At 41.4% G+C, this 27,289-nt stretch overlaps 2 protein-coding genes across 5 annotated transcripts in view; one reads left to right on the top strand and one right to left on the bottom strand.

The window, feature by feature from the left end:
• The window catches only part of TMEM45B (transmembrane protein 45B), a 31,335-nt gene extending 8,894 nt beyond the window's left edge, over positions 1-22,441 (top strand). Inside the window, exons 2-6 of the mRNA XM_069468698.1 lie at positions 17,985-18,181; positions 19,024-19,230; positions 20,301-20,485; positions 21,002-21,147; positions 22,194-22,441. Of these exons, the coding sequence (XP_069324799.1) occupies positions 18,001-18,181; positions 19,024-19,230; positions 20,301-20,485; positions 21,002-21,147; positions 22,194-22,305 (831 nt within the window). The 5' untranslated portion in view covers positions 17,985-18,000 and the 3' untranslated portion in view covers positions 22,306-22,441. The remainder of the gene's footprint in view (positions 1-17,984; positions 18,182-19,023; positions 19,231-20,300; positions 20,486-21,001; positions 21,148-22,193) is intronic.
• A 3,580-nt stretch (positions 22,442-26,021) lies between these two features.
• Positions 26,022-27,289, bottom strand: part of NFRKB (nuclear factor related to kappaB binding protein) — a 31,555-nt gene continuing 30,287 nt past the window's right edge. For 2 of the 4 annotated variants that reach the window (XM_069470752.1, XM_069470748.1), the window contains one exon: positions 26,162-27,195. In XM_069470752.1, coding sequence (XP_069326853.1) covers positions 27,070-27,195 — 126 coding nt within the window. In that variant the 3' untranslated portion in view covers positions 26,162-27,069. Of the gene's footprint in view, positions 27,196-27,289 lie in introns of all 4 variants that reach the window. The other 2 variants (XM_069470749.1, XM_069470750.1) reach the window with 2 other exon arrangements.

Raw genomic sequence — 27,289 nt, 5'->3', positions numbered from 1 at the left:
TTATTCTTCAGTCTTTAATAAGACCACCTAATTTTCATGACAGTTTGAAGAAACTCCCACATCAAATGCCGCTCTTGCTCTGTGAAGCCGTCTCAGATTACCCAGTGAGTTATTCACTTTGTATTCTGTGTGCCCAAGGATTGCCATTAGTATATCTCATAACATTCACTCTTTCACAAGTACAATCATGTGTCACTTAACAACAAAGATATATTCAGAAAAATGCATGGTTAGATAGCTGGGCACAATGGCGCATGCCTGTAGTCCCAGATACTGAGGAGGCTGAGGCAGGAGGATCGCTTGAGCTCAGGAGAGTTTGAGATCAGCCTGGGCTACATACTGAGACCCTGTCTCTAAGAAAAAAAGACAGCAAAAAGAAATATGTCGTTAGGCAATTTCAGGAACATAATAGAGTATACTTACACAAACCTAGATGGTATAGCCTACTACGCACCTAGGCTATATGGTATAAGAAATTGCTCCTCGACTGTAGACCTGTACTGCATATTATTGTCCTGAACATTGTAGACAATTGTAATATAATGTTAAGTGATCTAAATTATCTAAACCTACGTAAACATAGGAAAGGTACAAAAATTCAGCAGTATAATCTTATGGGACCACCCTTGTATATGTGATCTGTCATTGGCTAAAATATCATTATATGGTGCATGATTGTATACAACTCTCTGATTATAAATTCTTTGCAGGTAGAGATCATGTATTATTCATTTTATTATTTCCTTATACTCAGCAGAAACTTGTATTTAATTGCCTCAAATGAAAAGAGAGAGAGAGAGACAGAGAGAGAGCGCGCGCGCAAGCAGGACTGAGATCATCTTCTGCTTAGGAACCAAACTGGACTGGGAGGTAACTGAGCTCTGTTTCAGGGTGATTTTGTTCTATATCATGGTGAAATCAGGCTGCAACAAGGCTCAGGCTCTTATTCTGGTCGTACTCCTTCTGACCTTGTTGTTCCAAAGAACCACCTATAGAAGAAATAACAATGACTGTAGTAGCTGTCAAATTGTAAAGGACTGATGGGCTCCAGACCTACTCAGGCCTCTCAAGCTACTGTAGAACAGGGATGACCCTGACTGAAGCTCAGGACCGTGGCCACAGTCACATCAGCCTGTGAGCAACTGAGGATTTCATGCACCTGTGCTTCCCCTGCATTCTGTTACTAAGCAGCTCACACAAGAGGAAAAGTTATTAAACTTGTTATTTGCAAGGTTACAAAAAACGGAGTCAGGAAGGGTTGGCTGTATTCCAAGGTCAACTCAGACCAGAAGCCATCTGAGTGCTCCTGCTGGCAAAGACAGATTCAGAAGTGTAAAAACCATGTTCTACAATAAAATAACATGCCATAGCCTCCTTCCTTACTGACCAAACACACACTCATTCCCATTAAAAAGCTTTGCTCAGCCATTGCCCTCTCCAGGGTTAGGTGACATTAAACAGTCATTTTTCCCCCTCAGGGTCAGCTACTCTAAAGCAAAGGACAGCAGCCTTAGTTCAACAAGTGTACTTCTAAGAGAGAAGCCCAGGTTTCTCCCACATTCATTGTGGGAATAAGTATAAGAGCCCCAGACTAGACTACACAGGACACCAACACTTATTAAACATTTATTCTGGTCAGCTGCTAGATATTTTCAGTTAACCCTCACAAGATTCCTCCAAGTTAGGTATTAATGTCCCTGTTTTAGAAGAAGTACTGAGATTCAGAGAGATTAGAGAACTTGTCTAGAACTTACCAGTATAAGTGGCAAAACTAGGATTGAACTTAGGTCTGACACACCATTGTTCACGTTCTTTCTATTAAATACTATATTTCCACTTAAAGGAGAGTTTATGGACCCAGTTTCCTTTAGGAAAATCTAGGAAATAAAATTCTCTGGAACTATAATAATATAATAGTAGACTTAAGTCTTTCCTAACTCAGCCTTCCTCACGCTCATGTGTGAGTTGGTTTATATCCTTTCCCAGAGACTCTTAGGCACATAGGACCACAATATCTGTCTGATTTTACTTTTAACTAAACTCTTTTGGTCAATCCCAATCCAACACAATTTCAAGGTTTAATGCATTCCACCCAAGGAAGAGAATGACACCTGGTCTTTCTTGGTAAAGAAGGTGGGAATGGTAGGGTAAAGAGAGTAAGTAACATTCTCTGGCTCAACTCCTACCATACGGACGACTGGCTGCAACTCCCTCTTAGCCTTTGTGTGGCTATTTGCTTTGCCTGGAACTCCACCCATACCACTGACTAATGCCCATGTGTTTTTCCAGGAAGCTTTTGTGACACAACCCTCCATAATCTTTCTCCTATTTCCTCCAAGCTGAATAGTAATCTTCCCTTTCATAATATTCTGTATACTCTAGTAAAGTATTTATTACATGTATCATAATAGTTTAATTAATCAGTTGTCTGATTCACAGTTTGAGCTGGTTTAGGCAAGGTTCTTCTTTGGAGATTAATAAAATATACTTTTAAAAGTAGAAAGCTAGACAAGATGCCAACACAATTCAATAGGGAGAAAGAATAGTGTTTTCAACAAATGGCTGGGACACATAGATAGTCACATGTGAAATAATGAAGTTGGATCCCTACCTCACACTGTACACAAAAGTTAATCAAAATAGGCCATAGGCATAAATATAAGAGCTAAAACTATAAAATTCTTAGGAGAAAACATAAAAGTAAGTTTTCATGACTTTTGGTTAAGGAATGGTTTCTTGGATATGACACCAAAAGCACAAACAAAAGAAGAAATAGATAAATTGGACCTCATCAAAATTATAAGCTTCTGTGCTTCATGAGCACCATCAAGAGAAGACAGCTCACAGAATGGGAGAAAATATTTGCAAATGAGATATCTGACAAGGAACTAAAGAACTATTACAACTCAATAATGAAAAGACAACCAAATTAAAAATGGGCAATGTATTTGAAAGGTATTTTCCACAGAAAATATACAAATGCTCAATAAGCACATGAAAAGATGCTCAATATCACTAATCAGTAGGAAAACGAAGCAAAACAAAGAAATACCACTTCACACCCACTAGGACTGCTAAAAGAAAAAAGACAGATATAACAAGTGTTGATAAGGATGTGGAGAAAGTGGAAGTCTCATACATTGCTAGTGGGATTGTAAAATGGTGCAGCCACTTTTAAAAAGTCTGGCAGTTTCTCTAAATGTTAAACATAGAGTTATCATATGACCAAAGCATTTTGCTCCCAGGTATACAGTAGGCTCCCCAATCCACAGGGCATATGTTCTAAGACCTGATGCCTGAAACTCCACATAGTTCCAAACGCATATACACTATGTGTTTTTGCTATGTATACCTATGATAAAGTTTTTTATAAATTAGGCACAGTAAGAGATTAACAATAACTAATAACAGAAATGTATTAGGACTATATAAAACTATATCTATACTAGAACAATTATAATGATATACTTTTCACAATTTCATGGATAGAAGTTTTGTTCCTACCGTAGATCTCAGCAACCTTAGCATGTGATTTTTTTTCCTTTCCTTATTAAGTCAAGAACTTTTACCTTTTCACTTAAAGGAAGCACTTCACAACTTCTCTTTGGCATGTTGAATTGCCAGCATCACTACTCTTGCACTTTGGGGCCATATTATGTAAAATTGGGTTACTTGAATGCAAGCACTGGCATGATGGTCGATCTGATCATCCGAATGGCTAGTAAGTGACTAATGGGTAGCGTCTACAGCATGGATATGCTGGACAAAGGGATGATTCACGTCCAGGGTGGGATGGTGTAAGATTTTGTCACACTGCTCAAAATTGCATGCAGTTTAAAAACTTATTAATTGTTTCTAGAATTTTCCATTTAATATTTTTAGACCACAGTTGACTAAGGGTAAGTGAAACTGCAGATAAGGGAAGACTACTGCATACCCAAGAGAAATGAAAACTTATATACACACACAGACTTGCACAGAAATGTTCATAGCATCATTACTCATAACAATTCAAATCTCCATCAATTGATGAATGGATAAACAAAATGTGATGTGTCCATACAATGAAATACCATTTGGCAATAAAAAGGAATGAAGTGCTGATGCATGTCATAACATGGATAAACCTTGAAAACATTATACTAAGGGAAAGAGGCTGCATCTTGTATGATTTCATGGTATAAACTGTCTAGAATCCGTAAATCCACACAGACAGAAAGCATATTAGTGACTTCCAGGGGCTGGGGGGCTGGAATAAAATGGGGAATGACTGCTAATGAGTATGAGATTTCTTTTTAGGTGGATAAAAATGTTCTAAAATTGGATAGTTAGAATTTTCATCTAAAATTAGATAGTGATAAGGTTACACAATTGTTAATATGCCAAAAAAGACTAAATTGTATACCTTAAAAGGATAAATTTTATAGTATGTGAATTATGTGTCAGTAAGGTTTTTTTTTTTTTTAAGTAAAAGAGTAATGTCAAGAAACCACTGAGCACTATCTTAGGGTGACTTTAAGGGCATTAGGAAAAATCAGCACAGATATAAAAAGTAGGAATACTTAGTAAGGTTGTTGAAACCCTCAGTTTCTTTTTTGTTTTTTATTTTATTTATTTTTTTTTTTTTGAGACAGAGTCTTGCTCTGTTGCCCGGGCTAGAGTGAGTGCCATGGCGTCAGCCTAGCTCACAGCAACCTCAAACTCCTGGGCTCAAGCAATTCTTCTGCCTCAGCCTCCCAAGTAGCTGGGACTACAAGCATGTGCCACCATGCCCGGCTCATTTTTTCTATATATATTTTTTTTAGTTGTCCATATAATTTCTTTCTATTTTTAGTAGAGACAGGGTCTCGCTCTTGCTCAGGCTGGTCTCGAACTCCTGACCTCCAGCGATCCACCCGCCTCGGCCTCCCAGAGTGCTAGGATTACAGGCGTGAGCCACCACGCCCGGCGAAACCCTCAGTTTCTTTTTAAATACACCTGACAGTTGTCTTTTATAGTGATTTAGTCCTTAACTCAATAAAAGGAAATGGAAATGTCAATTAATTGATGAATGGGTAAATAATATATGGTGTCATGGGTTGAATGTGTTTTCCCACCCCTCAAATTTGTATGTTGAAGTCCTAACCTCTAATACTTCCAAATGTGTCTGTATTTGGAGATAGTGTCTTTAAAGAAGTAATTAAAATGAGGTCGTTAGGATACTAATCCAATATAACTGGTATCCTTATAAAGAGAGGAAATTAGAACACAGACACAGACAGAGGGAAGAGCATGTGAGGACATGGAGAAGGTGGCCATCTACAAGCCAAGGAGAAGCCTCGGGAGAAGCCAACCCTCCCAACACCTAGATCGTGAACTTCTCGCCTCCAGAACTGTGAGAAAATCAATTTCTGTTGTTTAAGCCCCCAAGACTGTGGTACTTTGTTACAGCAGCCCTAGCAAACCAATACAGATTTTAGTACCAGGAAATCGGGTCCTGCTATAGCAAATACCTAAAAATGCGGACGTGACTTTGGAACTGGGCAATGAGTAAAGGCTGGAAGAGCTTGGAGGAGCATGTTGGAAAAAGCCTAAATTGATCTGAAGAGACTGTTGGTAGAAATATGGACATTAAAGGTGATTCTGGTGAAGACTAAGAAAAAAGAGCTGCACAGAAAGCTTCTGTCATCTTAGAGAATACATATATATATATCATCATGAACAGAATGTTGGTAGAAATATGAATGTTAAAGATACTTCTGGTGAGATCTTGGACAAAAATGAGAAACAAGTTATTGGAAACTGGAAGAAAGATAGGCCTTGTCCTAAAGTGGCAAAGAACTTGGTTGAATTGTATCCTACCGTTCTGTGAAAAGCAGAACTTGGAATTGATGAGGCTGGATATTTAGCTGAGAAGATTTCTAAGCAAAATGTTAAAGGTGTGACCTGGCTTCTCCTTGCTGCTTATAGGAAAATATGAGAGGAGAGAGATAAACTGAAAAAGGAATTTTTAAGAAAAATGTAACCAAAACTTGAAGATTTGGAAAATTCTCAGCCTATCTATTCCACAAAGAAATGAGAAAACATGTACTGAAGAAAACATCAAAGGTATGGCTGGATAACCATCTCTAAAAAGAGTATTGATGTGACTCATGTCAGGAATAGAGATGTGGTTATCCAGAACACCTGTGGAGAACCCTCTTGCCTAATGGCTTAGGCCCCCGTAAATTGCATGAGAGCCTAACAAAGTTTTGAGAATTTATACCAGCAGACACTCTGCCAGTGTGGACTGAAAGGGACAGAGATGGGAAGAAATGAAGGAAGGCTGTCAGACCTCTGGAATTACATAGAACTGGCCAATAGAGCTAGCTGGCTCTACTGAACTGTGTTATCCTTCAAGAAAAGAGAATGACCCTGAAGGCATTTCAGGGATTTTCAAGGCATCACTGCCATCTCAGAGGGCTCAGGTTCAGGTTCAGGTTCAGTGGACAGGACTGTCTTTCTTGGTTTCACAGGTTAGGGCCACTTCCTCTGTTTCAGAGGGCAGGGCCATCTCCCAAGTTTCAGCAGGCCAGGCTGCCCCAGCCCAGGACCAAGAGGGCAGGGCCTCCACTTAGGGCAGAGGGTCCTGGGCACTGCCCTGGTGGGCCGGGAAGGCAGGGCCACCTTGTGGGCCCAGACAACAGAGCATGGAGCCAAAGAGAATTATTCTCAAACCTTAAAATCTAATGGAATTCACCCTGCTGGGTTTCAGACTTGCTGGAGATCCATGACCACTTTCTTCTTTCCAGTGTCTCTCTTTGGGAATGGGAAAGTCTGCCCTATGCCTGTCCTATTTTGAAAGTAGATAAGTTCTTGTCTGGTTTTAAAGATTCACTGCTGGAGAAGAATTTTGCCTCAGGATGAATTGTACCTCATATCTCACCCATACCTGATGTAGATGATACTTACATGAGATTTTGGACTTGGAGTTGATGCTGGACTAGGGTAAGACCTTTGGCACTGTTGGGATGGCAGTGAGTGTTTTTGCATGTGAGAAGTGCCTGAATTTTAGGGGACCAGAAGGCCGGGTGTTCTGGGCTGAACTGTGTCCCCTCCAAATTCATATGTTGAAGTCCTAACTGCCAGTATTTCAGGTTATGACTACATTTGGAGATAGGATCTTTAAAGAAATAATTGAGTTAAAATGAGGTCATTAGGGTGGGGCCCAAATTCAATGACTGGTGTCCTCATAAGAGGCACTTAAGACAGACACACACAGCGGGAAGACCATGTGAAGACACAGGGAGAAGGTGGCCATCTACATCCAAGGGGAGGGGCCTCAGGAGGAACCAACCCTGCCAGCACCTTGATTTTGGACTTCTACCCTCCAGAACTGTGAGAAAATAAAATTTTTGTTGTTTAAACCCCAAAGTCTGTGGCACTTTGTTACAGAAACCCTATCAAACCAATACACATGGTATGTCCATATAATGAAATATTATTCAGCCATTCAGAGGTGAGGAACATGTGGCCCTCCAGATCCCTAAGTGCGACCCCTCAACAGAATCCAAACTTCACAGAACAAATCTCTTTATTAAAAGGATTTGTTCTGTAAAATTTGGATTCAAAAGGCCACACTCAAGGATCCAGAAGGCCATGTGTGGCCCCAAGGCCGCCGGTTCAGCAGAAACTAAGAGATAGGGTCAGTCACAAAAGACCACCTATTATATGATTCAATCTTCGAACTGAAAGGCAAATCTATAGAGCTATATAATAGCTTGGTGGCTGCCTAGGGCTGGGAAGGGGAGGATTATAGAAAATGGAGACTGACTCTGAGAACCACTGGACTAGAGAACTGGACCTAGTGGCTTAACCTTGCAATGTGATATGACAGAACTCTAGTCACCTGAATTTTAATTATATGATAGCTTAAGGCAGGGCAGCAGGGTGGGGATAGAGGAACTTGGGCACCATTTCAAAGAGAAAATGTATCCATTTGTTACCATGGAATCAAGGAGAAAGTCAGGGCAGTTCCAGATAGAATTTGCCCAAAGTGTCTTCGGAACTTTGTTGGTACAATTTCTGCCATTCTTATGGCACCATAACCTCTTCCCTGGATCTAATAAAGCTTTGCAGTATTTTTTTTTTTCACCACAGAAGCCTGAGTGTCCTGACCCATACCTATATTAATATTAACCTAGTATGTCTCTGTATGATTCAGAATAGGTCAGGTTATGCTGGATAGAAAGAGCCTGCACAACTGTTTGTTTCTCTCATGCCATGTGTTCATCATGGTTTGTTTGGGTTCTGCTCCATGTCTGTTCACACTGGGATGCAGACTGAAGGAGCAGCTACCGTCAAGAACACTACAGTTAGCGCGGTAGACGGAAAAGTGTTCTGGGGAGTCTTCAACTGCCAATTGCATGCTTCAGCCCAGAGGTAACAGAGGACATTTCTGCTCACAACTTATTGGCCAGGGCTGTTCCCAACCCCCGATCCTACCTCAAGGGGGCCAGTAAGTCACACCATATGCCTGGAAGACAGAGAGCCAGAAATGCTTAATGAATTGCATTCAACACCCTCAAAGTATTCTTCCACATTGCTCTCTTGCTCATATCACTATATATTCATATACATATGTATACATATATATGTGGGACATTATCATTGTTTCACAAAATGGAGTCATATTATTAATATAAGCAGTCTTTTTCATTGTGCTTGTCTCAGCCAACAATATCTCATAGAAAACCTTTCAGGACAGTTGGTATAGCTCTAATTTGTTCTTTTTAATGGTTGCATAATATTCCACCATGAAAATAAAATATAATTTATTCAGTCAAAGTTATGATAGGGAGTAAATAGAGGTCCAGGCTGTCTGTGATATTTGGGGGTCTATATATTAATATTTTATATCCTGTTACCACAAATTGGGAGAAACTGGCTTTACGTCTTGCCCCTGCTGTGGAGGCCATGTCCCTAGCCCTGGTCACGTTGGAGACTGCTTGTTGAAACACTGGAGGAGAAAACAAAATTCACTTTTTCCCGTTTGTCTGATTCTCCCACTCATCTAGACACATCCCTTCCTTCAGCCTTCCTCTTTCCCCCCTAAAATAAGGGGAAATGCCTGCTTTATTATTTTTTTAAAGCTCTTATCACATGTTGTTTTTAACTGTAGGCATATGGTGTCAATTGTAATTTCTCCTTCCCTCTGTGTCACTTCCTCCCTCTACTTCTGTGACTCTTCTTTCCTCGTTTCCTTGCTGCTCTCCATTCTTCCCCACCCTGACCTCCTTTTTCTCTTTCTGACACCTCCTTTGTCTTCAATTTCAACTATCTCCAATGAGAGGAGAGGACAGGGGAGACAGAGAAAGAAATAATGTAGATTGGGGAAAATGGTTAAAAACAAGGAGTACAAGGAAAATCAGGCCAAGCCTCATACTCAAACTAAGTTCTTTTTCTAACAATCTCCCCAGATATGAAATGAAAAGGAAGAGTTTCTTGAACCCCCAGCCTTCTTGGTTGCCAGCTTCAACTCAAAGCTACAACTTCTTCAAAACATTTAATCCTCATTTCACATCATATCTTATGTGACATCAAAGAAAAGCAAACATATTGAAATAAGAAACTTGGGGAATCTGTCATTGTGAAAGCACTTTCTGATTTTTTTTTCCTATTTGTAAGTTTTTCCTTAGATTGAAAGGTTTTATAGTATAATGTCCACACCAGCTGTGTATATTAGAGAGCACATCTCTTAAGTGTTTCTTTATCTAATACTTATTTTAAATCACTATTTTATTTAAATTATTTTTTGATGCTAGACTTGTCAGGGGCTTAGCCTATTTGAATGGGGTTATCCAAAGTATTAGAAGTCTACATTTTTGTTATTCTATTTGAAGTTAGTTATCACCTTCTTCCTCCTCTTTCTAAAACTGACCCATCCTGTATCTCCACCGTATGTTCCATAATGTAGCTAATGTAATGAACTAATCCATTAATTTGTTAACGGAAGAAATATAACAGCTCCCACCTCTCTCCCTCATCAAATCCAGGGACTCAGCATGTAGTATACATAAATTTAAAAGGAGTTTCTATGCGCATGCAGCAGGCCCTGCTAGCCACCAGTGTGAATTTTAGACCAGGTAAAAGGGAAAGGTGGGACTTCACAAACAGGTATCAAGTAGACAGAGGCAGACTCTGCCTGGTTTTGCTTTTCAGAAAACTGAGGAAAGGCAGGGAGGAGGGGAAGCTGGTTAGTCAGGGTGCAGTTTGGACATACATTTGCAAAGCTGCTTTTTCTGCACATTTGGCTAGGAAAATGAAGAACTACAACAGGCTTGATCTTGAAAGGGACCTGTGCTAAACATTAAATGAAAATGGAAGTTTTTTTAATGTTAAAAAGAGAGTTAGAAAAGAATGAGAAGAGGGCTCTCCAGTTATGGCACCATGAAGAGGTAGGCAATTCCTTTCTGAAAGCAAAACAAAACAAAACAAAACAGTATAAAACTAGACAAAAGTGTCAATCAAAACTAACTGTTTCATGGAATTGCAAATTGACCAAAGGCAGACAAGAAGTTGAGAAGCATTTATTCTTGAACTACTAGACCTTCAGGGATGAAGCACAGGAAATTGTGGCTTTTTTGCCTGGGGCTGCTCCCATCACTCCTCTAGCTCAGTCAATGACTTTTAAGTAAGATGGCACTGGCCAGGGAAACCAGTGGCATTGCTGCCACATGAACAGACTCAATTCTGACTTGGGGAGGTGAAAATCCTTGTCTTTGATGGCTTAACATGCGAATGAAAACTTGGGAATGAGCAGGGAAAATCCACAGCTTTGCTAACCTGAGGTTGCAGTCCCTCAGCCATGAGGGATGCTGCCCAAGAGGCCCACTTTTTTTTTTTTGTACCTCTCAGAATACTGAAGTGATCAACACAGCTGAGTGGTTGGGAGAAACTGCAACAGGGAAAAGAGGCTGCAGAAACTATTAACTGTTCTATGGACTGCATCACAAAGCCTGCCCATGAGCTGTTTAGGATGTGTCACCTGCAGACCCCCCCAAAATGGGACTTCAGCCACTCCAAATGCCACACACACGCACTTCACCCTGTAGGCGAGCTTCCCAAGCATGTCCCTATAGACAGCAAATGCAAGCATCTCATGCAGATAAGTAATTTGGCTCTGCAGAATTGGAAGGCGGCACACAAATGTGAGCATTTCAGGGAACCACCCTAAGGAAAACAAATGAGAGGCTTTTTAGCATGAGACCTGGCTTTGCATGATTGAAAGAAGACATGAAATCTTAAGAATTCCTTCCCAAGTGGGAACAAGAGGTGTGGAGCAGTCACATCCATTTAAAAATGTTTGAGAGAGCCTCAGATTCCCTAGCCAAGCTGTTTAAGGTGTTCATCTCCCAAAGACAGTCAGTAAAAACTGGAAAAGATGACTGCTTTTTCAAATGTGAAACAGCAACACAAGACTTCAAGGGACATGAAAAATCAAGGAAATGTGACACCGACAAAGAAATACAATAATATTCCAGTAACCAACTGCAAAGACATGGAGATCTGCAAATTGCCTCACAAAGAATCCAAAATAATTATTTTAAGGAAGCTCTGCAAGCTACAAGAGACAACTCAAGGAAATCAGAAAAGCAATATAAGAACAAAACTAGAAGTTCAATAAAGAGAGAGAAATCATAAAATAGAGCCAAACAAATTTTGGAGCTGAAGAATACAATGAATACAATGAAAAATCCAATATCCACCAGCAGCAGACTTGATCAAGCAGGATAAATAATCTATAAACTTTAAGACCCTTCATTTAAAAATATTCAGAGGACAAAATAGAAAAAAATATGAAAAAGAATGAAGAAAGCCTATGAGATTTATGGGACTCAATCAAAAGAACTAACATTTACATCATAGAAGTTACAGAAGGAGAAGAGTAAGAGAAAGGGGATGAAAGCTTATTTAAAGGAATAAAGGGCCAGGCATGATGGCACATGCCTGTAGTCCCAGCTACCCAGGAGGCTGAGGCAGGAGGATCACTTGTGGCCACAGGTTTCTGACCAGCCTGGGCAAGATAGTGAGATCCCATCTCTAAATTTTGTTTAAATTAGGCAGGCACAATGGTGAGATCCTATAGTCCCAGTCCCCGATCCCTACTTGGGAGGCCGAGGCAAAAGGATCACTTGAGCTGCAGTGCACTATGATCATGGCTGTGAATAGCCACTGCACCCCAGCCTGGGTGACACAGCAAGACCCTATCTCTCAAAAAAGAAAAGAAAAGGGAGGGATGAAGGAAGGAAGAAAGGAAGACAGGCTGAAGAGTTCCCAAATCTGGGGAGAAATATGGACATCCAGATACATGAAGCTTAAAGTCTCCAATCAGGTTCAACCTAAAGAAGACTAAACCTAGACATATCATAATCAAACTGTTAAAAATCAAAGACAAAAAGAAAATCTTGGAAACAGCAAGGGAAAAGGGGTTTCTCACATACAAAGAAACCACCATCAGGCTATCAACAGATTTTTTAGCAGAAACTTTGCAGGCCAGAAGACAGTAGGATGATATAGTCAAAGTGCTGAAAGAAAAAAAACTGCCAACCAAGAATAATTTACCTTGCAAAGCCATCTTTCAGAAATGAGGGACAGATAAAGACTTTCACAGACAAAAGCTGAGGGAGCTCATCACCACTATATCTGCCTTATAAGAAATGCTAAAAGGAGTTCTTCAAGCTGAAATGAAAGGTTGCTAATTAGTAACATGAAAACATATGAAAGTATAAAACTCACTGGTAAATGTACATATATAGTCAAATACAGACTACTCTGATAGTGTAATGATGGTGTATAAATCACTCATATCCCTAATGTAAGGGTTAAAAATAAAAATATTAAAAGTAACTATAGCTACAATAGTTAGTTAATGGATACACAATATAAAAAGATGTGGGCTGGGCGAGGTGGGAGGCTGAGGCGGCAGGATTGCTCGAGGTCAGAAGTTTGAGACCAGCCTGAGCAAGAGTGAGACCCCGTCTCTACTAAAAAAATAGAAAGAAATGATCTGGACAGCTAAAAATATATATAGAAAAAAATTAGCCGGGCATGGTGGTGCATGCCTGTAGTCCCAGCTACTCAGAAGGCTGAGGCAGAAGGATTGCTTGAGCCCAGGAGTTTGAGGTTGCTGTGAGCTAGGCTGACACCACAGCACTCTAGCCCAGGCAACAGAGTGAGACTGTCTAAAAAAAAAAATTACCTCGTAACTGTTAAATGGCTATTATCAAAAAGTCAAAAAGTAACAAGTATTGGCATGGATGTAGAAAAGCGGAACCCCTATACGCTATAGGTGGGAATGTAAATTGGCATATCCATTATGGAAAACTGTGTGGAGGTTTCTCAAAAAATTAAAAATAGAACTACCATATCATCCGGCAATCACACTTCTGGGTATATATCCAAAGGAAATAAAATCACTCTCTCAAAAAGATATCTGCACTTCCATGTTCATTGCAGCATTCTTCACAATAGCCAAGATATAAATAGGTAAAAAAATATGTGGTGTATACACACACACACATACACATACACAATGGGATATTTAGCCTTTAAAAAAAAAAAAAAAAGAAATCCTGCCATTTGCAACAATATGGATGAACCTGGAGGACATTATGCTAAGTGAAATAAGCCAGACACAGAAAGACAAACACTGCATGATCTCACTTACATATGTAATCTAAAAAAGTCAAACTCACAGAAACAGTTTAGAATGGTTGTTACCAGGGGCTGGGGGGTGGGGTAGAAACTGGAGAGATGTTGGTTAAAGGGTACAAGCTTGCAGTAATAAGATGAATAAGTTCTGGAGACCTAATGTACGAGAGGGTGACTATCATCAATAATATACTGTATACTTGAAATTTGCTAAGAGTAGATCTTAAGTATTCTTATCACAAAGGAAAGGAAAAGGTAACTATGTGAGGTGATGGACTTGTTAATTAGCTTGACTGTGGCAATCGCTTCACAATGTATATATATATTGAATCATCCTGTTGTACACCTTGAATATACACAATTGTTTTTTTTGTTTGTTTGTTTGTTTGTTTTTTGAGTCAGAGTCTCATTCTGTCACCCCAGGTAGAGTGCAGTGGTGTCATCATAGCTCACTGCAACCTCAAACTCCTGGGCTCAAGTGATCCACCTGCCTCAGCCTCCCGAGTAGGTGGGATTACAGGAGCACAGCATGACACCAGCTAATTTTTCTATTTTTAGTAGAGACAGCGTCTCGATCTTGCTCAGGCTGGTCTCGAACTCCTGAGCTCAAGCAATCCTCCCTCCTTGGCCTCCCAGAGTGCTAGGATTACAGGCGTGAGCCACCACACCTGGCCTATATACAATTTTTATTTGTCAGTTACCTCAATAAAGCTGAAAAAATATTAAAGGAAATTCTTCATGTTGACAGAAAATGAGATTAGAGTTATTCAAATGAATAGGAAGAAATGAAGAACACTGGAAATGGTAACTATATGATTAAATATGAAAAAATATATATTCATTCTTTGAAAAATGTAAAATTTTTAAAGCAATAACTGCCATTCTGTTGGTTTATAACCTAGATTATATGCATATATATACACACGTGTGCATGTGTGTGTATATATATGTGCACAGTCTCTGCCTTTTTATTGGAATGGTTCATTTAGTCCATTTATATGTATATAATTCATATTAATGCCTTATTTATATACAGGCATGAAGGGATAGGAAACGAAGCTATATTGGAACAAAGTTGCTATATTTTATCAGAATTAAGTTAGTATTAACCTAAAGTAGCCTGTCATAACTTAAAGATACATACTGTAATCCTTAGAGCAGGCACTAGAAAAAAATATATAGCTAAAAAAATGAAAAAGTAATTACAGTGGTATACTAAAATAATTTGATGTACACAAAAGACGGCAGCAAATGAGGTACAGAGAAACAAAAAATGTATGAGACAAAACATTTAGCAAAATGACAGATGTAAATATAACCATACCAATAAATACATTAATATGAATAGACTAAATAAACTACCTCAATAAAAAAGCAGAGATTGTCAACCATGCAAATTCTCAAAGACTCTCCCTTTCATGCATATTTTGGGGAATACTAGAGGCATACTAATGGAAGAAAACCAAGAAAGAAAAATAAATGACGTCTAAGAAACACAGGATCCCAAACGGGAAAAAGGTAAAGGGAATTTGGAAGACGGTTCTGAATGATGTAGGACAGCCAACCAGTTCAGTTTTGGAGTAGAAGGAGGAAAAGCTCTGAAAAAAAAAAAAAGGTCTTTAGGAATAAAAGGGAACTGATAAGTTATCTGATGTTAAAATGTCTAGAATTTAATTTGGTAGACATTTGACAGATCTGTTAGCTCTTCTGTAGAAAAACACAGTGAGGTATAAGAAAAAATAAACAAAAAAACAAGGTAGTTATTAACTCCAGAATAAAACAAAAATGTTGAAGAAAACCCACGATACACTATTTGGATCAGCATTTATTCATTCCACGGTATTTATTGAGCGCTCACTGTGTGTCTGGCCCTGTTGAAAGCACGGGGCTAACTACAATAACAAAATAGCTCAACTTCCTACTTTCCAGGGCCCTACGTTTTAGTGGATGGAGATAGATGCTTTAAAAATATATATCAGTCTGTAATATCACTTAGTGATTCACACTTTAATGAAAATTTACGAGTCTACACAGATTGAAAAGTGGGGCAGGCCTGCTATTTTTCACCGAGTGGTCAGAGAATAAAGTGACATCTAAACAGACACCTGAGTAACAGTGAAGGAGAGAACTGCTGGCTCCCTGTGGGAGCCCCATTCTAGAAAGAACACACAGGACAAGGTCCCGAGGCGGGTATGGGCTGTACTCATCTGCCTGAAGGCAGAGAAGGGAGCCAGTGTGGCAGGGCAGAGTGCTGGGGGAACAGAGACAGCCCAGGACCAGATGCCAGGGCCCTATTGTCCTGGTAAGGACTTCGGATTTACAGAGTCATAGTAATGAAACTAATGATTTAAACAAATGTAATGTAACCACTATGAAAATGAAGAGGCAGAGAGGAGGGAGAGGTTGTAAGAGAGCTCCAGGAAGTTAGTAGATAATGCCTGACGCTGATAAATCAACAAATGGCAGCATGCACCAAGCAACTAGAATTACGGAGGTAAACACCAGAGGAAATAGCTGAAAGAGTCAGAAGTGGCTTCTCTAGGGGGCAAGATGAAGCATGGGACTGTTGCTTTTCATTATTAGCCTTTAATACAATTTGATTTTTGAAAGAACTTTTTAAAAGCTCATGAAAGACCTCAATGAAGGGTGGGACCCCAGCTGTCAGCGTGTAAGATGTGAAACAGCCCTGATGATCTAGCTGGTGCTAGGGGGACGGGCTCAGAGCACTGGTACTTTATGTCCCCAGGTGGTCTTTTCTAGATCACTATGTTAGTCTGTTTTGTGTCACTATAACAAAATCTGGATAATTTGTAAAGAACAGAAATTTATTTCTCACAGTTCTGAAGGCTGGAAAATCCGAGCTCAAGGAACTGGCATCTGGTGTCTGGTGAAGGCCACATCCTCACATGGCAGAAGGACAAAAATAGGGGTCAACTCCTTCCATCAAGCCCCTTTATAAGGGCACCTAATCCCACTCAGGAAGGAGGAGCCCTCATGGCCTAATCACCTCTTAAAGGCCCCAGCGTATCACATCAGCAACCTGAATTTTGGAGGGGACACATTCAAACCATAGCAATCACCAACAACTACTATTTTTCTCCCACCCTACATATTCCTTAGGTAGCCATCCAGGCCACAGAGGAAGAGAATCATTTTTCTTCTGAATAAATCCTAGCTAACACTCGTAATTTTGATCTTACAGTATCATGCTACTATAAATGAGATAAAAGCAAATTATGCCTAAAATCTTCTTTTGGAATAAAGTGATGTCTACAAAATTATGCTTTTTACAAAATTTAAATCATATTGACCATATGCGTTTGTACTAGACTGTCACATCAAAACTTATTTTTTAAATTATTTTCAAATTAGATGAAAAATGATATTGTGCCTTTGTGCGTACATCTCTAATTACAGTGAGATTACCCACTTGTATTATTTTGTGAATCATCTGTTCATGTCTCTTGCCCATTCTTCTATGGTCTTTTTCTCATTAATTTGTAAAGGCTCACTAATGCCATTTACCATATAGCTGCTTTAAACATTCTTCTTATCTGCTGTTTGCCTTTTGATGCTTTTTTAAAATTATTAATATTATGGGTACATAATAGTTGTATATGCCTTTTGATGGTTTTGATATAAAAAATGCTTGTGTAGTTGTATGTTTTTCTTTTCTAGATCTCTCCTTTATGCTCATGCTTAGGAATTTTTCTCTACCCTGAGATTAATAGTTACCTATCCACCTCTTTCCCATCCTAGTCCTTTCATTTTACCCACACTGTTAAAACCTGCTGGCCAGTGGTATTCTCTTGGTCTTGCATTAATAACTCACTGAACAGACAAGACTTCCGTGATATAAAGGTTTGTTTTTGGTGGGGCGAGGTGGCTCACGCCTATAATCCTGGCACTCTGGGAGGCCAAGGCAAGAGGATCACTTGAAGTCAGGAGTTTCAGACCAGCTCTGAGCAAGAGCGAGACCCTGTCTCTACCAAAAATAGAAAAAAATCAGGCATGATGGCGCATGCCTGTAGTCCTAGCTACTCAGGAGGCTGAGGCAGGAGGATCGCTTGAGCCCAGGAGATCGAGGTTGCAGTGAGCTATGACGACGCCAAACAGCACTCTACCCGGAGTGACACAGCAAGGCTCTGTCTCAAAAAAAAAAAATGTCTTGTGTTATGAGAATGAGTTGATCCTTCTTAATGTGGTGTCATATAATTTGCAATCCTCAGGCATGTATTGTCTTTCCTGCCAAAATACACATTTAAATGTTTCCTTCCTTCAGCCAGCTAAGAGCCATCTCCTGATTTCTTTAGGTGTCCTGGAACCCTAATGGCAAACTTCAAGGGCCACGCGCTCCCGGGGAGTTTCTTCTTAATAGTTGGACTGTGGTGGTCAGTGAAGTACCCACTGAAGTACTTCCAGCAAAAGCAGAAAAACAGCCGACTGCAACATTATCAGCAGCGTCTTGAGATCATTGAAGCAGCAATCAGGACTTTGTTTTCGGTCATTGGTAAGAGGGGAGCTCATTTGGTCCAGGGGATCTCCTCATCATCCTCTGTATCATTAATCCATCTTCTGAGCCCTGAGTGAAATAGATGTTTCCACTGGCAGAGGTAACAGGACAAGAATTTCCAGTTGGCTGCTAGACTGTTTTATCATAACATCCATTGTGTACAGAGCTTTATAATATTAACAGTTAACAGCACCTTACATCATGGTGCACTATGAAAAACTATCAAATACACGGCGTTGCCAATTTTCTGGCCCACATTGTGGGGCCTTCACCTTATTCTCCCAGTGTTTTAAAACCCAGAGCTGGAGGGAGCGCAGAGCTTGCAGAGCTGGCTCCGTGCCTAGGAAGGGCACCCACTTGAAGTCTGCCCTGGCAGACACATACCTGGGAGTGGCTTCTCTCCCTTAGGGCAAGTACAGATACCTTCATGACCAGTGTGTCTCTGCCCAGATTCTATTTTCAACCTAAATGTTTCTTTCACTGCTCATTTGGCAGGGGAGCCCGGAGATTTGTGTATCAGCCACACTCACTGAAGTAATAATGCCTTGCTCTCCTCTCTGCTCCTGGACAAATCTCCTGGGGACCTGTACGTGGCTGCATTTGTTGCTTCTCTTCCCCCACCTCCAACCCCCTAAAAGGAATCACAGTGGCAACATGTGTACACAGAATACTCAGCAAACACGTTTCATACGGAAGTAGCTGCAGCAAAATAGGTCTGCTGACCCGCAGGCCTCCATCACCCTATCTCAACCTTGTTCGTGCCTTTGGGTTATTTCTTGCTGTCGTCACCTATGTGTCCTGGAACTACTTCTTCAGTTTCCACTCTCGTTTCCCTGCAGGGATCCTAGCAGAGCAGTTTGTTCCAGATGGGCCCCACTTCCACCTGTACAATGAAAACCACTGGATAACGTTAATGAACTGGCAGCACAGCACCATGTACCTATTCTTTGCAGTCTCTGGAATCGTTGACATGCTCACCTATCTGGTCACCCATGTTCCCTTGGGGATGGACAGATTGCTTCTGGCTGTGGCAGTATTTACTGAAGGTAACTTTGTGTAACGGATGGAGAAGAAAAAGGGGAGCCTGACAAGCTGTATTTATGAGGGAGCAGAGCAAAAAAGACCAGAAATGTTGCAAGCCAGGTGTGGTGGCGCATGCCTGTAGTCCCAGCTACTAAAGAGGCTGAGGCAGAAGGATTGCTTGAGCCCAGGAGTTCGAGGTTATAGTGAGCTATGATCAGACCACTGCACTCCAGCCTGGGCAACAGAGTGACAACTCTGTCTCTAAAAAATTTTTTAAATAATTCTTTAAAAGACCAGAAATCTTGCAAATATAATAGCCTTCCCAAGAAAATCCACATCTCTGGAGTTCCAAAACCTGAACAGGACTTAGTCTTATGCTCTGGATGGGCCAGATGACATATTCAGTATAGCTGCCCATGAAAGCGTGAGGTTTGGGGGCAGTTCCCAGAGCCTCTGGTTAACACTACACAGCCTCTCCATGTCTTCCCACTGCCACCAGCACCCCCAGCTCACTTATATGCACATTCCTGTGTGGGTGCAGGTGTGTACATGCACACACACAAAAATGTCCCAAGACTGGTTGAATGTCACCATGAGGGTGACAAATCCCTTTGGGTAGGTAAAAGAAACTGCTCTTGGCCCCTCACCCATTGTGCCTCCACCACCAACCTCAGCAGACCCACCCAGCTGCTAGGACAGCTCTCCCAATATGACTCATTTTAACTGCAGTAGGAAAAAGCACGTTGTAATCAATAACCTCACTTCTGTACCTCAGGAAGCGTTGAAGGTTGTATGAGAGCAAACTGAATCTCATGTATACACACACAATTTGTTATTTGCCAGCAACATGTTTCACCTACCCGTCCTGGATGAACACTACCCTGGATTCTGTAAAGAGATTTAAAGATACACCCTTTGCTATTTATACTCTTACCATGGCCATGATAAACTTAATCTGTATCTGTTTGTTGCCCTGTAAACTGACTTCCTAAATGCTGAAAAATCTAGCTCTGAGACAGGTGTAGAGGAAATCCCAGTAGAAGTTCAGAGTGAATCCTCAAATCTCTGACAGCTGTCGTTTGGTTTGTGGCAGGTTTTCTCTTCTACTACCACGTCCATAACCGACCACCACTGGACCAGCACATCCACTTGCTCCTGGTGTTTGTTTTATTTGGAGGGGGTGTCAGTATCTTCCTAGAGGTGATCTTTCGAGACAATATTGTGCTGGAACTTTTCCGAACCAGCCTCGTTATTCTTCAGGGAACCTGGTTCTGGCAGGTGATTATTCACACCAAGGCCCCTCTCGGGGTCTAGACAGAGGAACCCTGCTGAGGACTTCTTGCCTGAAAATGCACACTGGCACGCTGTGGGAACGGGTTTAGATGGCCCTTTTCTCCCACACCCACCCCTTGGCCTCTGTAATTTTACCCATTCACATCCCACTGATGCATTAACAAGCCAAGTCCACGGAACGTACACAGTGAGCAAATCACGCATTTCCCAACCTGCCCTCCCCAGGGGATAGACTGATACCATTTACAGGCTCCACTTGCCACATTGTTCACTTGAAATTTGGGCCCTGAAGTTTTGTTGTATTTTTAAATAAGCCTATACTAAAACCAAAATTAACTTAGAGCAATTTTCCTGTGTGAAAAGGCTTTTATATGCTAATCAGGTGTGGGAACTGTGAGGTCGTGGGGAACACAGGGGCCACTTTGGTGGCCACGGGAAGGCGGCTAGGTTGCTTCTCGGGACAACTAACCACAAGGCCAACTTTTCTGTATAATCCACCAGATTGGGTTTGTGCTGTTCCCACCTTTTGGAACACCTGAATGGGACCAGGAAGATGAGATGAACATCATGTTCATCACCATGTGCTTCTGCTGGCACTACCTGGCTGCCCTCGGCATCATGGCCACCAACTACTCTCTTGTCTACTGGTATGTTTGAGAGATTTTGTGAAGTTTTTCTTCCTAATTCACCCCTAAGCAGTACTGATCTGATTAACTTCCACCATCTAATGAGTGCTAACTATGTGCCAAATTCTGTGCAAGGTACTCTAAACCCCCAGGGCAGGTAGTACTCCCCGAACATGCAAAGTTGATAAGGCTTTGTGAAGTTAAACCACCTGTCTGGGTCACACAGCAACCTGAGACCCAGGTTTCAAATGAGGTTCTGACAGATTTTAAGCCTGTGGTGTGGCGGGGAAAATTCTGAATTAGGAATCAGCGGCTGGACGGGAGGCCCTGCTGTCACTGGTTCATTCTGGACCCAGCATTCTCACTGCTGGATTTGCCCTGCCTACCTCCTAGAGATGCTGCGACAATCGGACAAAAGACCAGAGCAGAAAGTGATCTCAAAGTGCTCGTTAGAGGCATACAGATAACAGCTGTGAATTCCTATGCACTTGCTGCATCCCAGACCCCGTGGAAGGCACTTACACTATATTATCCCATTTAAACTTCCTTGCATTAAGAAGTATGTACTGTTATTTTTTTTTTTCAGAAGGGGAAACCAAGGCTTCAAAACACTGAGTAACTTGACCAAGGTCACTATCTAGTAAACAGCAGAGCCTCCCAGGGCAGGGTGACCTTTAGCAAATGGTATTGCCAGTTCTGCTGCTATTGAGCTCCCCTACCTTTTTTCCTAGGCCCTTATTCCCCTAGACCCAAAGCAGATATGCTTCACTCAGAAAGAGTCCTGCACAGACCAGTTTCTTTTGGTTCTACTGCCCAGCCAGTGAAACCAGAAGGAAACTTAGTTTCAATTATGACATTCAGTAATTTTAACCATGAGTTCCTTTACCTACTAATGAATAAAATATTGTCTAAGAAGTCAGAGATGTTGACATGTAATCACACTATTTGATAGAAATATAAAGAAAATGTTTTAAGAACCAGTAGATACCTTAACATCCTTGGGTGAAGGAATAAGGGAATTATTCTGGCTAATTCAATCGGCTCTTATTGCTTCTCAATAACTATAGCCTTTTGACTCGGATGAAGAGACATGGAGAAGGAGAGATCATTGGGATTCAGAAGCTGAAGTCGGATCACACTTACCAGACCGCCCTCCTGAGTGGCTCAGATGAGGAATGAGACTGGGCAGAGGGTGGACATCCCCTGCACAGCTGGGGTGAAAGAATGTCATCCCCTCCACTTCAGTCCTTGCTGGTGTCTGCTCTTAAGGGTCTACATTTCCACCTCCTCATTTAATACAACGTTGAAGGTTCTACATCAGGAAATTAGGCCTTCAATGTTTTGTATATCTTGCTATTTGGATGTTTAAACATAATTTAACTTAAAGTCTGTGTTGGTGTAGTATCTTTCATAAAGAAAAATGAAGTAACACCCATAGTCAGCAAGCCTCTGGGACTCCAGCGAGAATTCAGAGACTCTAATAGCTTTAGAGCAGGAAAGGGCCTCGTGAATGAATCCAGGATATGGAGCCAGCAGGAAAACTTACTGCTTTTGATAGCGTCCCCCTTTCTCTCAAGCAAGCAGGAACCTTCTTATCAGAAAGATATCAAAATTTAAGTGAATGACATGTTTATTTTAGAGTTAAAATTCAAACTTATGTATTTTTTAAAAGTAAAATAATTCACAAGGTTTGGTATTTTTAAAATATTGTTAAACATATCCTAACTAATCATATCAGAGTACTACAATACCACTGTACAAAATTAGGCCAAAGATGACTTTTTTTTTTTAATCAGGAAGCTAGTGAACTGCCCAGCTGAGAGCTGGAACTCAGATGTTCTGACTCCTCAAAGTTACGCTAATGAAGGATCTGATAGCAAAGTTGTATAATGAGGTAGAGAGAAAAATGTCAGGTTTTGGAAGGCCTTCAATTTTAATATACCTGAAAGTAAAGGATACAAACTCTGCAAAGGATATGAATTCTGAATTAGTAATATAAAGTCTTGATATTCTAGTCTTGGTTCTGGATCTTTTTTTTTAAAACTTCCTTCAGCGTTTATTAAACACCCACTTTGCACCAGCATTGAAATGACTGTAAGTATTAACGAGATGTGTGTCCAGCAAGGGGTTTACAGTCTAGCGGGAGAGACGTGTAAGCAGTTATGGCCAGCGTGATGGGTGCTGAGAGAGGAAAGTACAAATCACGATGAGAGAGGATGGAGGGGAGGGGACATGGGGAGCTTGCGCTGTAGACAAAGCACATTCCAGGCAGAGAGAGTAGTAAGTACAGAGACAATGAAAAAGCAGGAAAGAACATGGAGAGTAAAATATGTTACGTTCTATAAACTGATAAAAGTGGGATAGGACAAAGTTGAAGGGTCTTAGATTCTAAATAATATCTTTCATTTGCAAAGTATTTTTCAGATTCTGAGATGCATCAGATCTCATTTGGTTCTCACAGCCAGCTGTAATGTGTACTGAGTGCACGAGGTCCCTCAGAAAAGCTGGTTAGCCTAAAGTCACACAGCTACCAAGTGGCAAAACTAGTCTCCAGTGTGACTTAAAAGTCCAGCGTCTTTCTTACCACTCCATCCTGCTACATCACATAAATCTGGCAAAGATAATTTACATAAAGCACTGCATGTACTTCGGAACAAACTCTTAAGTGAAAGGTAACCTCCCATGATTAGTCAGCCTTTCAGAGTTGAAGTCAAGGCTTAAGGATTAAAAATGAGCTACTAAAAACAGATTTAGTTATTACAGAACTCGTGGGTCCCCTTTCAGGATCAACCTTGGTTTGCCCCCTAACAACCCAAACATTCATTCAACAAGTACTGGAAGGCTGGGCATGGAGGCCGAGGCGGGAGGATTGCTTGAGACCAGCCTGAGCAACAGAGCAGGACCCCGTCTCTACAAAAAATTAAAAAAAAAAAATTTGCTGGGCACAGCAGCTCATTCCTATAATCCCAGCTACTCTGGAGGCTGAAGCAGGAAGATCACTTGAGCCCAGAAGTCTGAGGCTGCAGAAAGCTATGATGACACCACTGAACTCCAGTCTGGACAACAGAACAAGACCCAGTCCCAAAATAAAAAACGTACTGGAATACCTCTATTATCATTGGCAATTAATAAAAATTGTGCTCTTTCCTTAGGGAGTGGAGGTGGGAAGACGAGACCTATTCATTCTGTTTTATTTTCATAGAAAAGATCCACATTTGAGATTTTTTAAAAAAGTAAAGAATATTTTAAGAAAATGTATTTTTCTCCAAGGTGAGGGGCTGAGTTGTGAAGATGAGATATAAAATATTAAAATTTCCTTGGATGCCCCTCACACAGAATATTTGTGATACCTTCATGGAAGTGATCAACCTAGCATAAATATTCTTAGACGTGGTATTAAAGTATAAACCAATCATAGTACTGTTCTCCAAATTCCATCTTAGATACATGGTCTGAATAATTTTACCAACCTTTGTCAAGCGGAAAGGCTCAGAGGCTCAATGGCTGCTACCTGAAGTTCTTCTGCAATTGTTCCCTGCAAAACCCCCACCATAGCTACCCCATCCATCTCCAGGAGACCCCTGAAGTCAGAATACAAAGGAAACGTGTGGTGTAAACACTGGTGCTGTCACCATGAACCCCAACGGGGTTTCCATTCTACACTACTCCACTGCCACTGGATAATGCCAAAACTAGACTTACTGGGCAGCCACCCGACACTGGCATCCTGAAAGACCTGTACTTTACATCCACATCCCTCTCTCCAGGATGTACATGTCTGCATACACAAGCAAGACAGGTGGAGTCAGGTGACTCCAGTAAGTAACAGCATGTGGTAGGGCCAAGGCTGAATGCCAGAGTCACTTTTATGAAATCATTTGTTAAGTAAATTCAGAAAGGGTTTGTTTTTAGCCAGTAGGAAATACCTGAGGCAGGATCACTGAAATGTCTACCTTTTTCTCATTTAGAAATTATCATATGGCTTCTGGGTGAAATGGGACTCTCAGAAATAACAAAGATGTGAAAATAGCAAAGTATTATAAAATACAGATGTGTTCTTTACTTGGGTGAAGACCCATCTCCCCTCCTTGCAGTCCCACCTCCACCCAATGCTGGCCTCACTTCTGTGCCAGGCCTCCACTTGCCCATCGAGAGGTTGACCTTGGCTCAGCCTGTTCACCGCTGCTCTCTGTGCTCCAGCGTGCCACCTCCTAAGCCTGGATCATCCCCGAGGCTCGCCAGGACACAATCACAGCCATCCCCCCCAGAGGAAGGCAGCAGAAAGGGGACTACAAGTAGAATCAGAAGACTGGATTTACATCTTGATTCTCTTTAACTCAGACTCACATCCTCCCATAGTTAAATGGGATGATTACATCAACTGTACAGAATTGCTGTGAGAATCAACTGAAATGTTTGTGAAACTTCTGTGTAACCAGTGAGCCTCCCACCCCTTTCACTGCTCCTCTGCAACCTGCCTCACCACCCAGCACCTGAACCAGGCCATCTCCATGCCACGCCCTGCAGCTCCACTTCCTCACCCAGATCTCACAGAAGATCATCACTAATTCCACAGATGAAAGTTACATTTTTAATAATTTGGATACTCTGAAGAGAGACAGGGAAGCCTATCACTACAGAAAAGCTTCACCACCCACCTGTGCCCCACGATAAGAGAGGCACCAGTGCTTTCATCACCTATATTTTAAAATACCGTTCTGAGTTTTGCCTGTAGCTGCTAGAGGCTGAGAAGTGTGAAATGCCAGGATTAAACGAATTGCAAATCCAGACTGACCTCTTTTGGGGTTGTCACTGCCAGGCAGTCAGATCCCCTGTCCCTGTGCACCGCCCCCCTCTCCTCCTGCCATCTCTATTCTGAAAGAGAGATCAACAAACTTTTCCTTAAAGGGCCCTAATAGTTTAGGCTTGAAAGCTATATGATCTCTATGTCAACTACTCAATTCTGCCTTCTAACCTGAAAGCAGCCACACATAATATATAAACGAACGGGTGCAGGCTGTGTTCCAATAAAACTTTATTTACAAAAACAGGTAGCCAGCCCTAAGGGCCTGGTTTGAAACTCTTGCTCTGGAGTAAAGCAGAATGTATAATCTCTGAATTGCAACAAAGTTTGTGCTGCAAAAGCAGCATCTCCACTGTCATTCCCCTCCCCTCTGTCCACTGGCTCTGGACTGCCATGTGAACAGGCTTGCCATGAAGGACAAAGTCAGCCCGTGAAGGTAGGGACCACAACCAAGATCCCAACACCCATCTTTAAGAGGATGTGCCAAACTAATCCCATTTCAGGGAATCCACGCTACCCCACTTTCTATGGTTTTCCCCATCTTACAGCCCCTTGATTACTACGTAGTTATCAAGTCAACCATCAACTTACTAAGATTCTTGCTATTCTCTCATTCTGGTCAAAAGGATAAGTAATTGGTTTAGAGGGGCTAAAGCGCAGATGTCTACTTGATAAAGATGTACGACAGTCTCTTTAAAAAAATAAGTTACATAAAATTTTCTGGACACAAAACTCATATCCAGACCATTAGTCATGGAGAAGACCAGAAGCTAAAAATACAATCCTCATACAGAACGAGGCTTTTTCACTGTCTGTGCACTCTGCAACTGGTGAGCCTGCCCTGGGTATCTTACTCTCAGGAGAGAACTCTGGCTTGTATGACATAACCATGACCTCCTCCAATTCCAACAGCATCTTCTCCTGGATTGGTAGGGAGCAGACCGGAAAGCCTGGAGTGAACCTTTCTCAGGGTGCTCCACTGTGGAGTGCGGCAGCAGAATCCAGGCCACTGTTGCCATCATGCCCCTGCTCGCTGCCTCGAACAGGTAAGCTCAGGGGAATGATAAAACCTCCATGGCCTCTTCTTTTCAGCCAGAAGGACAGACCATGGTCTTTTATGGAAGCCATCTCTCTCATAATCACTGTTGCTCAGGTGCCTGTTTAGGAGATGGCGCTGTGGTCACAACAACAGTGGAGACTGCTTTGGAAGAGCCAGATGCTGTTCCCTGTTGGAGATGGGATGCGGGGACAGTCTGGATGCGCACCTGTGTGCAAAGAGAAAACGGTCTGGTCAGTGGATTACAAGTGGGCTCATTGAATAAGAACAGCAAAAGGATCAGAGAAAAGCCTTATATAGCC

This window comes from Eulemur rufifrons, chromosome 6 (assembly GCF_041146395.1).
Source record: "Eulemur rufifrons isolate Redbay chromosome 6, OSU_ERuf_1, whole genome shotgun sequence".
In the NCBI taxonomy this organism is placed as follows: domain Eukaryota; kingdom Metazoa; phylum Chordata; class Mammalia; order Primates; family Lemuridae; genus Eulemur; species Eulemur rufifrons.
Note: the sequence above shows the minus strand (reverse complement) of the source record. Positions and strands in the feature narration are given on the sequence as shown.